This window comes from Triticum aestivum, chromosome 2A, assembly GCF_018294505.1.
Source record: "Triticum aestivum cultivar Chinese Spring chromosome 2A, IWGSC CS RefSeq v2.1, whole genome shotgun sequence".
Taxonomy (NCBI): domain Eukaryota; kingdom Viridiplantae; phylum Streptophyta; class Magnoliopsida; order Poales; family Poaceae; genus Triticum; species Triticum aestivum.
In genome coordinates, this window is record NC_057797.1 from 83,429,014 (window position 1) to 83,446,503 (window position 17,490).

General features: G+C 44.6%; 1 protein-coding gene, 2 long non-coding RNA genes and 1 pseudogene across 3 annotated transcripts; 1 reads left to right on the plus strand and 3 right to left on the minus strand.

Annotated features, from left to right (window-relative positions):
- Window positions 1-1,697: 1,697 nt before the first annotated feature.
- LOC123187654 (zinc finger A20 and AN1 domain-containing stress-associated protein 12-like) lies at window positions 1,698-7,396 on the minus strand. Its single transcript, XM_044599574.1, has one exon. It carries the CDS (start codon window positions 2,357-2,359, stop codon window positions 1,940-1,942), a length of 420 nt encoding a protein of 139 aa, XP_044455509.1. The 5' UTR covers window positions 2,360-7,396; the 3' UTR covers window positions 1,698-1,939.
- Window positions 7,397-7,488: 92 nt separating this feature from the next.
- LOC123187655 (uncharacterized) lies at window positions 7,489-12,131 on the plus strand. The gene is made up of 4 exons (XR_006494077.1): window positions 7,489-8,442; window positions 8,542-8,650; window positions 8,733-8,815; window positions 10,375-12,131. It is a non-coding gene; the product is annotated as an uncharacterized lncRNA (long non-coding RNA).
- A 243-nt stretch (window positions 12,132-12,374) lies between these two features.
- Window positions 12,375-14,658, minus strand: LOC123187656 (uncharacterized). Its single transcript, XR_006494078.1, has 2 exons — window positions 13,221-14,658; window positions 12,375-13,108 (listed from the first exon to the last, which is right to left on the minus strand). It is a non-coding gene; the product is annotated as an uncharacterized lncRNA (long non-coding RNA).
- Window positions 14,659-15,974: 1,316 nt separating this feature from the next.
- On the minus strand, window positions 15,975-16,618 carry LOC123184841 (zinc finger A20 and AN1 domain-containing stress-associated protein 7-like; annotated as a pseudogene).
- Between the last annotated feature and the right edge of the window lie 872 nt (window positions 16,619-17,490).

The window sequence follows — 17,490 nt, forward strand, 5'->3', positions numbered from 1 at the left end:
GACCCATCTTCACCAACAAGGCATCCAAGACCCTCGCGAGGGGCCAAGCCTCGCGAGGCGGACGATGCAAGACCTCCTCTGGAGCGGTCTAGTCAGGCAGGCTCGCGAGGAGCGGAGATATCAAGGCGGGGCAAACCTCACGATGCTCTCGTGACGTGAGCCATGACGATCGACACCAGGCGGGCGCCAGGCGGGCGCCAGCGCGCGCAGCGTCCTTATTACCTCTTTGGTGCTAAGGAAGCAGGCGTAGACGAAGAGTACCGAGGCATCAGGTAAAGGTTGCCATATCGGTGCAACGAGACCAAGACCAGAAGGATGGCAAGATGGAGGTCATCGTGGAGCCCAAGACGGCGTCATCACCAGAGTCTTTCACAGGCGAAGACCACTTTTGTCAGGATAGCTTGTACTAGTTGTCCCCCTTCGAATTTGCCTGCCGTTGTTGGCTTCCTTCCCGCTCAATATTTGGGAAGAGGACCATGGCCTATATAAGTAGAGCTAGCCACCACCGTAGAGGGGGAGGCAGATCACTCTCACCCGCACAAGTTAGCCAAGCACAAGAACACCTCAACCTCAGGAGGTTGTTCTTCCCCTTGTACTGTTCATCATCAGCCCAAGAGGCAATCCACCACCACCACACTGGAGTAGGATATTACACCACAACGGTGGCCTGAACCAGTATAAATCTCGTGTCTTTCCGTGTTGCGAGTTCGTCGAGTTCGTCCGCGAGATCTTAGCAAATTAGGGCGTACATTGGTAGGAGGGAAAGACTTCGCATGCACCCTAGTGTTCGAACCTTAAGGGTTTGCCGGAACCCCACATCCGACACCCCCCTATGACTTTGCAGGACCAACAATTTTCCTCTCCTCTCTGAGCTCTGGATGCCACCGCGGTACGTTCAGCTCTTCTGGAACTGCACCTTGCCCTCTATGTGTTTGAAAAATTGCCCGAGAAATTCTTTTAGGCTCTGAGAAGCCTAAAGAACAAATCCACTTCCCGAAGCAAGATGTCGATCATACTATGAATTTTTTGCATATGCATCAAAATCTTCCGGATGAACAGGTGCACGCGCAACTACTTGATGATCTTGTGGAACATATGTGGATCCATAATAAAAACCGAGGAGTTTAATGTTTGAATTGTGCACTTCAAATAAATTTTATGTTTACCCTGATAAGTGTCACACGTGTGGCACAAACACAACTCCGAACGTTTTAATGGCAAGTTTAGTGACGCGGGGATGGCAAGTTTAGTTGTCTAGCATGACAACTTTCTCGGATGGTAAGTTTAGTTTTTTTATCTGTTTTTTCTTTTCGGATGACAACTTTAGTTTAAAAAAATTAGGGCCGGAGTGCTTCGTGTCACACGCGTAGCACTTACCATTTGAGTTAAACTATGTACATTATGTTTGTACTATATTTGAATTGTGGAACTATTCAATGATCTTGTAGTATTCATGTGTATGATGGATGTGCATGCATTTTTGAGTTTTGGTATGAGGATTGCGGTTGCGCGTCATGACATATGAAGGGCTGTCCAGCTCTGTCCGTAGTTAGACGGCTAGGGGGACAGATTTGCCACGTCCTGTTATAGATACTTTTATGAAAACTGCAAAGTCTCGTGTATGATAGCCACCTTGTATGCCGAATTGGCAATACAAACAAATAAAAGAGGATATGATTCATTTGGACTCAGTCGAAAAAAAGGAACAAGACATATACATGGATGACTAATGGAATAACAAGATGGTACACAGTAATAGGTCACTATGAACAAGTAAGATCGAGGTCAATCCTCTTCAACTTATGGAGCTAGTGCTTGAAAGATCAAGTAGGAGAGACACTAAAGGCAATGAGTAAACTAAAACTGTACACATGTTTTTCAACTCCTCCTGTCTTCAAATCTTGTTGTGGAGCTTGGACGGCGCGACGAGAGGGTTCTGCTACGCGATCTGCTCCCGGCCGACCTTCTTGTAGTCGAAACTGCATGCGTGCCCGTCCACGTAGCGGTGCAGCGAGCAGAAGGTGCCACCGCAGCGGCACGCGAATCCCAGCAGCCCGACCTTCTTCTTGCACGCCATGCACCTGTTTGGCGCCGACTTCTTCGCTGCCGCCTCCGCCGCCGGTGCCGCGGTAGAGTCATGCAGGCTCATCGACTTCTTGAAAGCGAGGATGAGGTCGTCGAACGTGAGCTTCCCCTCAACGGCAGGGGCAGCCACATCTCCGGCCTTGAGGTGGTCGCGGTAGCACTTTGAGCACATGTTCTTGCTCGCCTCGCTCCCGTAGAACCCGCAGCCGTTCGCGCACAGTGGCGCGGCGCCACCGGCGGCGGCCTGCGTCGAAGACTCCTGCCCGTGCGCCATGAATCGCCGCTGATCGATCGTCTCGCGTTTGCGTATTATGGGAGTGTGTGAATCTCGTGTTGGTGCTTGCGTCGTGCGTGGGTGATTTGTCGACGAGGCCCCGAGGGCATCCTTCTGTGGCTTATAAAGATCGGCCAGGAGTGCCCAAAAGAACTCCGAGTCGTGCTCTGGAACGTTCCAGTCGATCTTTGAAGGCACGCAGTGGCCTTTTCGGTTTCCTTAACCGTATCCCTATCGGAAGGGAAGCAGTTGCCAGACCTCCCAAGGTGCTTTACGTTGCACGATCAAGGATACGTTTTTTTTTCGAAAAGGACGATCAAGGATACGTACATCTCTGTTACATTTTCATCCAAAAAAGAAAAGATACGTACACGGTACATCTCGTTAGCTCAATTTTGGTCATCCAACTCAACACGGAAACGCGAATCATTGTGTGGTTAAGATGATTATGTGAATAGTGATATCCTCAACCCACCAGGATTCAAATCCTGGTGCTCACATTTATCCTGGATTTATTTTAGAATTTCCGACAATACGCTTTCGGTGGGAGGAGACGTTTTCTCAGAGATGCTCATTGGGGTAGGGTGTGCGCACATGCATTCATAGAGATGAGTGTATGCGTATTTGTATGAGCGCTACCTTTTCCCCGTTTCTTTTTCTTCACAACGACAAACACACGCATGATCTTCAGGGAACTACAAAATGGCGGGCGACGCCGACGAAGCTTATTATAAAATACTATATATTCCCTCTGTCTCAAAATAAATGTCTTAGCTTTATACAAAGTTTTTTTAGAGATACTCGGCAAAGATTCAAACTCAGTGGAAAATAAATATCAGATGCCCCCAACGGTTAGCTGTGTGTAACACTGGACAAAGTCAAAGGCCTTGTTGAGTGCTACACTCGACAAAACAATTTAACGGAGTTGCGGGGTAAACGACCGGATGTGCAACGACGGTCGCATACACTAGGACAATGGCGGGACGCGCCGCTTCGTGTTGATGCTTGTTGTTGTGTGCTATCGCTTGCCGCTATGTGTTGCTGATGCCTGCTAGCTATTGCTTGTTGGGGAAAAGGAGAAGGGGCGGCTCAGTTGGGGAAGAGGAGGAGAAGTGGCACCTCGGTTGGGGAGGAAGATGAGGAGGAGATGTGGGCGGTGGAGTCCAGCCAGAGTAGTGGTGATAGAGTGAAGGTGTCCCACCTCAAGCCATCCGATCTAAGTGAATCCAACGACCACAACATGTGATCCATCGGAGGGCTATGCTGACTAGTCTTGATCCCTTTTTCAGAATACTCGGCAAACATTTATCCTTTCTTTCCCTTTCTTTTAATTTCTCACTTCTCTTATCTTTTTGGATAAGATACAAACATAGAGTAAAGAATTTTCCCCTAAAAACTTTTCATGCACTTGCAGTTATTTTTTAAATTAGATTAACTAAACACCAAGAAATGCACTAAATACTTAAATATAGCAAAGGACCCAAAAATGCCATATCTTGACATATGTCATGCAATGCTCTATCGTGAGTGTATAATTTTTTTTCAAGGCCAACCGATGAAGCCGTGGTTGCTTCAGTTCAGACATGGCCGTACCATCTCAAAACCACGATTGTTCCTCCAAGATGGTGTGATTTCTAAGCAGTTTATGTCAAAATTTTAGAGAAACCTTCTCAAATTTTACCACAATCTACAGGTGCATATCCACAATACCAAGTTTCACATTTTTCAGACTTCATTTGCATTTTTCAAAATTAAAAAACCAATAGGTTCCATGTTCCGGGTCGAGTGTTGACACCTTGATGTTTGAAATACCTCCTTTTTCTTTGATAAGGCCTCAACATAGACTCAATAACACAAATAAGTTTTTTCAACCCAATCTTTCCAACTTTTTCATGTACTTGCAGTTCAAATTTTAATTATATCCATTAATAACTAGAAATGCATTAAATGACTTAAATATAGTGGTGTATGTTATGTTTTTTTTCAGGGCTACTCGATCAAGCAATAATCATTTCTCCTTGAAACCTGACATTTCCATCTCGAAAATTAGATTTATTTTCCTCGAAGATGGTCCAGTTTTTAAGCAATGTACGTCACAATTTTTGCGAAAACTTCGGAAAATTTTACCACAACATCTAGGTATCTTATGACACCCCTTCTAGAGTGTGTACTTTTCAGACTTCATTTGTATTTTCTAGAATTGAAAAACCAATAAGCTTCATGTTCAAGGTCAAGTCATGTCACCCTGATGTTGGAACTTCCCCTATTTTTCTTAGATATGACCAAAACATATACTCAAGAATACAATTATTATTTTCAACCTAATTTGTCATAAAAATTCATGCAATTGCAGTTCGAATTTTAATTGTATTCACTAAATGCCTAGAAATGCGTGAAACAACAAATGAACAACAAAAAATGCCGAATTTGGACATAGAACTTCTGGTGGTGTATCTTAAGTGTACAAAACACTAAAGGCCAATGGATGAAGCAGTGACTGCTTCACCTTCAAACCTGACATGTTCCTTATTGAAACCATGATTCTTCCTTGGAGATGTTTCGGTTTCAAGCAGTATACATCACAATTTTTGCAAGAACCGATCAAATCTTCACCACGACATATGGATATCATATTATGACATCATTTGTAGGTTTCATGTTTTTCATACTTCGTTTGCCTTGTCTTTTATAGAATTAGAAAACAAGTAACCTCTATGTTCGTGGTCGAGTCTTAGCATCCTGATGTTTTCAACTCCTTTGATTTTCTTGAATAAGGGCTAAACATAGACTCAAGAACAAAATTAGGATTTTTTAACCAAATTTTGTCAACTTTCTAATGCACTTCCAGTTCAAATTTGAACTATATCTGTTTAATGCCTGAAGTGCACTTAATGACTTAAATATAGCAAACGAGGCTGAAAAATGCCAAATTTGTACGTGAAACATGCGATGGTGTATGTTGAGTGTAAAAAAATCAAGGTCAAACGATGAAGAAACTCACACTTTGCCTTCAAACCTGACTCGTAACCTCTCGAAACATCGATTCTTCATTGGAGGTGCTTCAGTTTTCGAGCAGTGTATGACACAACTTCGAAACCTTCTTATTAAGATTTCATCACAACCTCTAAGGACCATATCATGACGCCATGCCTTGTTTCATGGGTTTTAGACATCATTTGCATTTTCAGGTTTCAAAACCTATAAGCTCCAATGCAGCTTGTTGTTGTTCATGGACAAGAAGGGGAAGATGTTTTCAAAGGCAAAAGGTAATATATGGATTTTTATATTTTCTATATCTTCATGTTCTGAATTTGTCCAACTCATCATGATTTTCCCCCAACCTTCAGTCTAGATTCCATTAAACTTTTGTATGCTTTACAGTCCGCCTACCTCAAATTATTTTCGTCCTCCGCCACCGCTCCATGGTCAGGTTGAGTCTTGACACCCTCATGTTCACAATTCCTCTTCTTTTCTTGTATATATAAGGCCTAAACACTGACTCAAGAACACAAGTAGTTTTTAACCCGTTTTTGCTAACTTTTTCATACACTTGCAGTTAAAATTCAAATTAAATCCGTTAAATGATATAAATGATATTAATTGCTTCTACATAGCAAAATAATTATCTAAAACGTCCCTAATTTCCAAACATGGAACACATTACTTTGTGTTATTAATGCCAAATGTTGGCATTTTTTGGAACCGATTGCTAATTTTAAGATATGAATTGCATTTCTTGCTATTTATCGAATAATATTTGAAGATTTTGTTCTTCAAAATCCAAATCCAAATCTAAATTCAAATAAACATATGCACTTTATTGTATTCTAATTGTTTGCCGAGTGTCTAATAAAAAAACTGCTTTGTTGAGTGTTTTCTATTTGACACCCGGCAATATACCTGTTTGCTGAGTGTCATTCTTTCACCAGATTTTACACTTGGCAAAGGTTGTTTGCGAGTGTCCAGTGAAGTCTAACATATAAAAGCTGCTAGAGTACCCGCCCATCCAGCGCCATCCCTCGCGTGCAATGATCTGACTCGTCTGTTTTACCTCCGTGTAAAGTTTTTGGTCCTTTTCAACTGGCTGTCAAACATCCCACCGTCTGTTTTACTTCACGTCGTGCCTTTCCAGTTGGGTGGATGACGCCTGGGGCAGCCATCTGGGTGGGTCCACGTTGCAGTGTTCGTTGCTGATTGAGTTTGGGTGAAAAAAGGTGGATCGTGTGCTGTGCGCGGTGAAAAGCCCACTCCCTCGTCCCTCCTCTCCTCGAGCCCCACGTCGTGCGGTGAAAACCCTAGCCCAATCCCTCGTCCCTCCTCTCCTCGAGCCCCGCGTCCCCTTCTCCATGCTCGCCACCAACACCGTGCCGCCTCCTCCCCTTCGCGTTTCTCCTCCTCCCGCGTAGGATCCATGGCTCCATGGCGGCTGTTGGCTCGAGATGGGGGAGCGGCCGATGCGGGGTCGGTTGGATCGAGGCGGGGAGCGGCGGATGCGGCGTCGGCGGCGGCACGAGAAGAGCGGCGGTGGCGGCGTCGACCTGCGAAGAGGTGAAAGGAGCGGTGGTGGCGGCGTCGAGCTGCGAAGAGGCGCCACTCAGGCGCGATATCATGGAGGCGGGAGCGGCTGCTTCGTGCTCCGATCTGGGAGGGTACGAGACAGGAAAGGGCGACATCGTCGCCGTCACAGCGCGCGGAGCCTGAGCCCTCGATGATGGGCGATGACAAGGCCCCGCGACCGCGACAGGGAGCTCCTCATCCCCCATCTCCGGCGGCGGCGGCGGGGGCTCAGGCGCGATATCATGGAGGCGGGAGCGGCTGCTTCGGGCTCCGATCTGGGAGGGTACGAGACAGGGAAGGGCGACATCGTCGCCGTCACAGCGCGCGGAGCCTGAGCCCTCGATGATGGGCGATGACAAGGCCCCGCGACCGCGACAGGGAGCTCCTCATCCCCCATCTCCGGCGGCGGCGGCGGGGGCTCGGTCCCCCGCGCCGGGGACGACGACGACGGCTTGGACAGGACCGTCGCCTCCCCCTCTGCCTCCGCCGCGCTCTCCTCCTCCAGCCGTGAGGTTCGACCCTCTCATCCCCCTCCCTTCACGCCTCGTTCGTTCCCCTAGGGTTTACCCTGTCATCCGCCTGCAACGTCGGGTCTGTTGCCTGGCTGTTGAAAGTAGTCCACGTCTGTGTTGGTATTCCTGTGGCAGCTCACAGCTTATGGTTCGAAAAGTATGTTTGAAATGACTATTTATGTTAACGCTGCAAGTTCGTACGACTAGGGACGTTGACCCTTGGTGAGTGTTTGTTGTGCTGAGGCTAACTATTGGATTGAGTGGTCAAATTAGTGATGAGCTTGATCACTTTTTTGGTGCAATTTTAGGGTAATATTTATATCTCGTTAGCAATGAATTTGAGAAGAAATTGCTTTATTTAACTCCCTTGGAGGAACATATTATGATGTTACTATTATAATCCCCAAACAGAAGGTAGACATACAGTGCATAAACGCTTTCTTGTGTTAGAACCTTGAGCGATTGTTAATTTCCCTAGGGTGCTTGCCACGCTGACAGAAAATTCGGATCGGCGCTGAACCCGGACGAGGTCGCTGCAGTCATCAGAGCCTCCTCCGCTGCGGGAGGCTAAGGGTGAGAGGAAGGAGGTGTCGTCAGCTCCAGAAGGATCAGCAGCCCTCGTCGTCAACTGCATATGCCGAGGTCGCTGCTGGTGCTGCCGACTCTGCACCAGCCTCCTTCATCTCCCAACCAAGGCCGGCTCAACCCCTCAAGAAGAGCAGGGATGCTCTCTGTCTACACCCAGCATCCACACAGCCAGATCGACAGGGTTGAGCTCCTCCATGAACCGATTTCTTACCTTGCTGGTTGTGTCATGGCAGTCAACATTTGCTTGATGAATGTTTCAGTTTTACTACTGCTGCACCTCCCCACCATGAGCTCGGCCTTCAGCCGTCACTGACACTGACTGTTTATTCTTGCTCCTTTCTCTAATTCATTTATATATTTCATGGGTAGGGTTTGGGTGGCTTGATGAGAGCAGCCCAGTAGCCGTACCTCTGCAACTTCGCCAATGTATACAGTCATCAGTACCATCTCTTTACTGCACTTTTTACATTCCATTTTTTTGAGTTGTTTGATTCATTTTCTTTTCCAACTGAATCAACTCTCCAGGTGGACGCATAGCTCTCTATAAGAAGATCAATCATCGATGACTTGCCGATTTACAAGGCATGTAAAAAATATATACTTTCTATGTGTTCTTTGGATCAACTAATGTGAGGTCGTTTCCTCTTATTTCATTGTTCTTGCCGCTGCATATATGTCTTCATGCATCTGAAGTTCTGAACCACTAAAAATTGCAGGAGAAAACAGATTGGGGGGATATGAGGCTATTGGTGTTTATTCCTAAATGAGGTATTTCTGAGTTGGTTCACTCTGGAAAAAGGTGCGTTGACGGTTTGATTTTTGCATCTGCAGCAAGTCAGATTTTTCCTACTGGGGAGCGTCAACCTTCTCCCCCCCCCCCCCCCATGATCGCTACTTTGTTGGCACATGCTTTCTAGAATGTATTGTCTGATTGTATACATACATTGTGATGGAGCATCAGTTGGCTTGTCTTTTGTGTCAGCTCACTCATTGACGAATTTTTCAGTTTTGGTGTTTTTGCCTTTTTGTGGCCTCTTGGCTCATGAGTATGTTCCAAATACTATTGATGAATTATAGTGATATAAGTAGGGATGTAATAAATGTTTGTAGGTTGCTTGCCAAATGAACCTCCTGTGTGGACCATTTGCTGCTTTGTGTTCAACCTGAAAATGATATTTGAAACTACATGTTGTATGACGATGGTGTAATTTCATAATTTGTACTAATTATATATGTATAGACACACACACACACACACACATACTGCAACCTGAACAATATATGTGCTGCCTTTAGTAAAATGTACTGGCTGGATGTTCTAGAGTTGGAGCAGAAGGGTCGAACAAAAGCTAATCAATCTTATTATAGTCCTGGGTGTAGTGGTTTCGAACTTCAAAGAAATGGGAATGGTTTGATTGCACTCTTTAGAATAGTTTCATTTCTTTTCATAGTATTTAAAATTTGTTCCTTGGTGAATGTGGAGACTTAATGGCCAGTTAATTCTTTCACGTATAAATTTACAAATTCAGAATTTTCTTTCACGTGGGGCTTGGCTGGTTTACGTTTAATTTTGTGCTACTGTTCCTCATTTTTTGACGGGTCTGAATAAAGGCATGATTCTAGCAACAAGTAGACAATGACTAACCCGAACTGTCGGGCTACAAATGCACTTCCCACCTCATTCGTTCCCCTAGGGTTTACCCTGTCATCCACCTGCAGCGTCGGGTCTGTAGCCTGGCTGTTGAAATTAGTCCACGGTCTGTGTTGGTATTCCTGTGGCAGCTCACGGCTTATTGTCGGATTTGTTGATTGTGTGAAAAGTAGGTTCGAAATGACTGTTTATGTTAACGCTGCAAGTTCGTGGGACTAGGGATGTTGACCTCTGGTGAGTGTTTGTTGTGCTAAGGCTAACTATTGGATTGAGTTGTCAAATTGGTGATTAGCTTGATCACGTTTTGGGTGCAGTTTGAGGGTAATATTTATATCTCCTTAGCAATGAATTTGAGAAGAAATTGCTTTATTTAACTCACTTGGAGGAAGATATTAGAATGTTATAATGTTATAATCCCCAAACAGAAGGCAGACATATACTGCATAAATGCTTTCTGGTGTTAGAACCTTGAGTGATTGTTAATTTTCCTAGGGCGCTTGCCGCGCTGACAGAAAATTCATACCAATCATTATCTGACAAAGATGAAAGTAGATTGCTGGTTTTATTCTTGTTCATTCATGCTTTTCCTTTTTGATACTTGCCTTGCACACAATGTATGCCATTCATGTTTAGTAGCTTTGCTTGTATTTCTGAGGTTATACCAACTTAACATTGAACCTTTTCTCTTTCTCTTTTCGGCAATACAGGCTTTCCATAAGGTGGTCCGCAGCTGGGCCTCAAAGAAATTCATGACTGGATGGTAAGTCATTTTACTAAGATAAATCCCACAAGAAAAGTCATGTGAAACGGATGGTAGAGCTGTATGATATTGCCAGCATTCAAATTCAGTGATTATCGGCTAGGAAATAATTTTGGCAGATTTTGTCATAAGATTGCCAGGAGCATAGCTAAATAGTTCGGATAGTGACTCGGTGTGATATCTACTTTGGTTCTGGGTCTTATCTCTTTTTTTGAAAAGAATCAGCATAAGAGATCAAGGGAATATCAAATAGGTCATGCTTGGTGCATCATTTTGTATTATTCAACAACTAGAATGGGTGGCATGAACCCAGAGGATATATGTGACCATATTTTCCCTAGTTGCCAACCCGCAAGCCACAATTGACAGGGGATTTTGGAAATCCAAGTATTTTCAGTTAACTTCAGCATTCGGACAATTATGCTCCTCTAAAATAACTATGAGCTTCTAATTGGACCTTTCAAGCAATGGTGTTGTTAATATATTAGTCATTATATTATGTTACTAGAGTATTAGAATAACTTCTAGATATATGTGTTTATATGATTTTTCTGACATTTAGTGCAAAAATATTGATGGCCACGCACTATACTGTGCATAAATAAAAATTTCAGTTTTTCTTTTCGTGGTTGCAGCAGTTTTTCTGTGACATTACACTACTCTTCACTTTCACAGGCCACAGAACACTAAATAAGTTGGCAATGGATACCCTGTGGTCTACCATTATAATTATGTGTGCATTTTGGATCTATTGGATGTCTGAGTGTAATGCTAATCGACATTTACTGATGCAAAGGTATGTTATATTTGTAAATACGAAATGATTCTTATTTGTACCTCCAACAGTCCTTATATTTTCTATTTGTAATATGAAATGATTCTTATTTGTGGTCTAGAGTCTGGTTGTGTTTGAACAAAGTCGGCCAGAATGATATAGTTGTTTTTTCAAGTTGGTTATATTAATTTTTCCAGAATAGTGATTATTTATTAGTTCACACAGTACATAGTACCACCGACCGCTAACTACATTTTGTACAGATTTTGCAGGGATGTAGATATATATGGTGATCACTATGATCTAAGTGTTTCAGTTCGTATTTAGCAGGATCACATGTTGACCAATGACTCTTTGTTTTCTCACTGATCCAGTATACTCAAGAACTTGAATATTGTGTTTAATGTGAGTTATTGACACTTCCTTGATTTTTGCAACTCAGGAGTGAAGATGGCCTTCCTTTGGTAGGCGTAGTGAATGAATTTTCTTCTAATTCAGGCCATGGTTCATACCGCTTGGTGGCTGGATCTGCCATGGAGTGGCTACCATGGGCCAACAAGAGCTCAACAAGAGGGCCAAATTGTTGTTCTTTCCCAGATCATCTAAATCAGATGGATGGGCTCCAAACTCCCAGTGCCATTTGTCACTTTTGTGTTTGAATTTTTACTCGAGTGCCTTTGGACATATGGTACTATGGAGAGGTGACATTAGCACAATTGATGGTTGCTTCTCCTCTCCTGTCGACTAAATCTTCTTCCTCTATATGTCAATATATCAACAAAACAAGAGATCTCTAATATCATTGTTTTATGGAGTTAACAGATTGTTGAAGATTTTTGCTGCCATGGAATTGTGAGTTTGTGACTATACATTCTTGTCCTATATGTGAATTGAAGATATATAGTCTCTTTGTGAATGCAAATATCCAGGTATGTACGCAAGTCCCAACTTTTATTTACATATTTATTTATGAAATGCATGCAAGCAAGTCACATCTTACAGACCATTGCTCACTTATAGGTAAATCTAATGAGTCATAAATTAATCGGTTGGAGATCGGTAGAAAGTCTATTGATAACTGGAGTTTAGAGCTCAAAATCCTTCTAACTTTTCTACTAATTGTATTTTTTTGACAGCTTTCAGAGAGAACAAGTACTGTTGGTCATTCTCTGACATGTATAATACAATTTTGAAGATGTGAATGGATGTATTCATTTAGTAGCGTATTAATAGATGATGAATTCTTTTCTTCGTAGTCAACTGGTGTATATCCTGATATGTTTAGTCTATTCCTAAATTAATTTGTAAAGTAGCTTGATCAATTGTACAGTCTCTCGGTGTATTAGTACTATGTTTTTAGGGCGGCCGGAAGAAATCAGTTTGTCATGACATGTGAAAATGAGTTTATTTACCTTCACTGTTGCTTTTATTAGCTAAAAAAATGTTTGTGAAATAGTTAGTTAGGCATCACAGTGAAGCTTGGCAAAGGGACTTATGGTGAGGCCTACAAGGCTGGAAGCACTGAATGTAAAGTGGTGCCCTCTCATGGATACTCATTTTTCAACTAATACATGACCATACTAGAGAAGCACACGCCTCACACACACAAGGACCCTAACAGATTCTAAATGTGTATGTGGACGATCTTTAAATACCTGGATGATTATTATTTAACACAAGATCAAGCAGTGCCCCCTAGCACAAATTGCTATTGTTTGTGTTGAGTAGCAAAATTCATTCATTAGTTATGGGGCATCAAGAAGAGCAAACATCAATGCGGTGAGACATACCTGTTCCATATAACCATCTGGAAAGTAGTAAATTCTTTCACCTTGGCAAGGCACCGTGATCAACAGCCTAGCTCAAGCATGTCATAGCTCCTTGTATAATGCGTCGTTAGAACTCCCTGCACAAAGAATTCATTATGTGAACAAAGCATACAATTCAAGGGGCCTTTCACCTTAATTTATAACGGTGGATTTTAACAGTTGATCATGAGTTAATTTAAGTAGTATTACCATCTAAACTGGTTCTGCATGCAAGGATCAGGGAACGCCACTCGCTGATGCGGTAGCACCAATTTACAATGGCGGCTGCTATGACATCATCCACCACTACCAGCACAAGCAACGCAAAGCAGCAAACACGACTACAACTCCGCGTGACCAAGGTGACTACAGCAGGTCCTCAACGTGGCAACGGAGCCAGCGCCGACGATATCGCAGCAGCGGCGATGTTGCGACCCAGACAAGCACAACATCATCGAGGCGGCAGCACTGCCATAGTATTGCATCCCTTGCCATGCAGCAGCGCCGTCGTCAGTGGCTCCATTGACGCTTCATTGCGGCGCCCCGTCCTCGGCTTGCCGCGTCGTTGGCAGCAACGCTCACTTCATTGCATCACTGGTGGCGAGTGTCGCCTTCCTCGACTTGCCGCGCCGCCCGCAGCAGCACCTGCTCCATTGCAATGCCGTCGGCATCAATGCTCGCTTCATTGCAGCACCGGTGGCGAGCGTCGCCGTCCTCAACTTGCCACGCCGCCGGCAGTAGCGCCCGCTCTTCATTGCAGCCCTGACGGAGCTCCATTGCAGCTCCGGCCGCCGTGGTGCCGGGCTCCATCGCAGCCCAGGCAGAGCTCCATTGCAGCTCCGGGTGCCGTGGTGCCGGGCTCCATTGTAGCCCCGGCCGCCGACGCCCACAGTATCCCCGTCGTCAGCTGATGCCCATACTCTCATCTCTGCAAGCTCGCAGCAGAGGCACTGAGCTTCGCAGCAGCTTAATCCAGCCATGGGCCGCTCCCTCTGCCTCACTTTCTCTTAGGACGCGCATAGAGGTCATCGATTTGGATGCATCGCTAGCAGATCGGGGAGGTAAGAGGGGCTTGAGGGAGGGAGAGACAGAGGAAGGGAGGAGGGGCTTGGGGGAATATGTGGCTGTCTGTTTCTTGGCTGGAGATAAGAGAAAGGGAGGGCGGTGTGAGGACCCCACAGAAGCACGTGGCGCACAAACAAGGCGGCTGGTGAAGAACTATATATTTGTTTCCAAGTTAATCCCGTGGACTATTTTGTTAACCATATAGCAAGTACCAGTACAATATTTCCAATACGTTTAGGTATTCCGTGTAATGATTTAGTTCACTTTCTATCTCCTCCAAATAATTGTTTATAAAATCGGTGCACTATTCACCAACCGATGTGTCTGTACAGGTGGTCTTCTTAGTATAATCGTTGTTTCCACTGAGATAATTTCTTCTATATACAGTAATTTTAGTATCATAAATCATTCGGCGGATTATAAAAGTTTTCCATTTACAATATAAGCATAAGATTTTATTTCTCAAAATATAGGAGCTGCATGGACCACACCACCCTGTTCCATTTCATCAAAGAAACAAGAGTTTTACAGCGGGTAAGAGGCCAAGGTGCGCATAACCATAAGTAGCTGAAGATAAAAACACATTGTGATCATCCAAAACCGAATTTGAGAATTTGAGGTTCACGAAATTGAGCATTTGTTTCTTCATTGGACAGGTCGGAATCGCAAACATCCAAAAGGGAAGGAAAAGATAATGTATCAAAACTAGAATTTCTCTCTGTCCTTTTGTTTTGATCGAGGCACAACAAAAACTTCAAACCAGCAATCTAGACAACAATATTAATGTTCGTAGACTGCGAAAGATCATCCACAGCACCACCACACTTAATCACTACTATGTGTGCCATATGATAGAAACATTTGCTACAGACGACAAAAGGATGGTAATCCTTTGCAATTACTTTGTTCTGTATCATACAATGACATCGTATAAAATGATATACTAACTAACCTTTACTGTCATTTTCAGTACTTTGGGGTTCCCTTTTCTAAGAGCTCCCTTTCCCCATACACAGATGCTGACCATGGTGAACTGCCAATCACTACTGTAGATGGAACTACCGCTATCACAGCCCGCTTTATCAAGGGTGTTGACAAATGGGCCACCATCACTAGAGGCTGGAGCGACTTCTTTCGTCAGGCGCACATGGAGAAAGGTCAAGCATATGCTTTCGCCTTCAAATGCACTTTTAAGGGACTGTGCCTGACTGTCTACTCAATATAAGCAAGTTGCAAGAGCCCCTTGTTATATAACTTAGCATTAATATAGATGCCTACTAAGACTTCTATGTTTATCATCATTTTAAATCTTATGTAATCACCTAAGACCAGCCTGTGCATTTAACTGCGGTCATTTGCTGGCATGCCTTTGAAACGGCTATGCTGAAAGAAATATAAGCTTTTGCCTTCAAATGCACGTCCAAAGGCCTATGCATAATTGTCTAGCACTATCGTTTGCTTGCTGCATGCAATATCATGAGCTGTGCTTTGGAAGCAACATTACTTTTAAAAAAATGTTCCTTTGTCTATTGCATGTTCTCTGCTCATTGCAGGTATGCAAGCTTTGCTTTTTGAAACTCTTAGTGTAAAGAAAAATATTGTTGTTTCCCCTATCAAGAATATTAGCTCGAATAAGTCCAGATGTATGCCAAGTGAAAAGGCTCTTATGTGTTTATTTTCATATGTTTCATTCTGTATTTACATATTTCAATGCACACTCTTTCAATACTTGGCTGCTGCTCGGCCTTTGCGTCATGGGCGCAACGGGTCATCTAGTACATTCAGCAAACAACCTTGCACTCGGCATAAAAGAATTTTTCCGTAATGCTGCATGGATATTATTAATCTTTTCTTTGAAAACATCGATATTATTAATCTGAGTAACATGATGGTGCCCAGTTACATCAATTTGTACGAATACGTCGCTATGAACAAAAAAGATCAGGATCGACCCGCTTCAACTTATGGAGCTAGTCCTTGAAAGATCTAATTAAGTATGAGAGATGGTGTGTTAAAAAAAGTACAAGATAGTAAAGCCAACGAGTCAACTAAAACTGTACATCTGCTCCTGCCTTCAAATCTTGTTGCGGAGCTTGGACGGCGCGACGAGTGGGTTCTGCTGCGCGATCTGCTCACGGACGACCTTCTTGTAGTCGAAGCCGCACGCGTGCCCGTCCACGTAGCGGTGCAGCGAGCAGAAGGTACCACCGCAGCGGCACGCGAACCCCAGCAGCCCCACCTTCTTCTTGCACGCCATGCACCTGTTTGGCGCCGACTTCTTCGCTGCCGCCTCCGCCGCCGGTGCCGCCACAGCAGCAGCGACAGCGGTAGAATCCTGCAGGCTCACCGACGTCTTGAAGGCGAGGATAAGGTCGTCGGCATTGACCTTCCCCTCAACGACGGGGGCAGCCACATCTGTGGCCTTGAGGTGCTCGCGGTAGCACTTGGAGCACATGCCCTTGGTCGCCTCGCTCCCATAGAACCCGCAGCCGTTCGCGCACAGCGGCGCGCCCCCACGTCGAAGACTCCTGCCCGTGTGCCATGTATCGCCGCTGATCTGATCCAAAAGGAACCGATCGAGGATGGATTGTCTCGCGCTCGCGTATTACGGGAGTCTGTGAATCTCGCGTTTGTTGGTTGCCGTCGTGCGTGCACTGGGTGCTTCGTTGACGAGGGCCCTTGTGTGGCTTATAAAAGGCCCGGAACAAATCTGAGTCATGCTCAGGAACCTTCCGCCAGTTGATCTTTGAATCCGCGCAGTGGCCTTTTCGGATTCCTTAACTGTGTCCCGATCCGACGGCAAGCAGTTGTCAGATTTAGCGACGTAACTAATTCATGACTAGAAGAGATACTAGCATGCAATAATCTAGTAAACTAGAAGAACAGCAAGACATGCATAACAGCAGCAAGCACGTAACAATAGTTGTAGAAACAGACATGAACAAAGGATGTTGGACGTACTGATCGTTAGCTATTATGGGTGCGACAGTGTTCATGACGATGTTGGCGACGATCTGCTGCTGACGGTGATGAATACGACGATGAATAGTACCGCCCGACTTGGACGGAAGACGACCCGTGATGACGAATTTGAGCAGTCGCGCACAGCGCTTCCCAAAAACCTAATTCGTCCTCTCCCGGTGCAGGATCGCAAAGACGAACGGTTCCGGAGACCTGCTCTCCCACGCGCCGATGCACGCCGGCGTTTGGGATGGAGTAGACTACGATGGCGGCGCAAGTTGTGAGATGAGGCAAAACCCTAGGTGTTTTTCGGTGTGTCTCTGGCCGCAGCCGGTAGCTGTATATATATTAGGACCAGAGGCGGTATTGTGTCGCGACCACAATCCCAAACCGACTCGGTTTCTAATTCGTATACTTACCGGACAAGAAATCAAAAACTTGTCTGCCAAGACAT

What these genes read in the sequence shown, in the direction of transcription:
- LOC123187654 (XM_044599574.1), bottom strand. Translation starts at nt 2,359, where the DNA reads ATGGCGCACGGGCAGGAGTCTTCGACGCAGGCCGCCGCCGGTGGCGCC.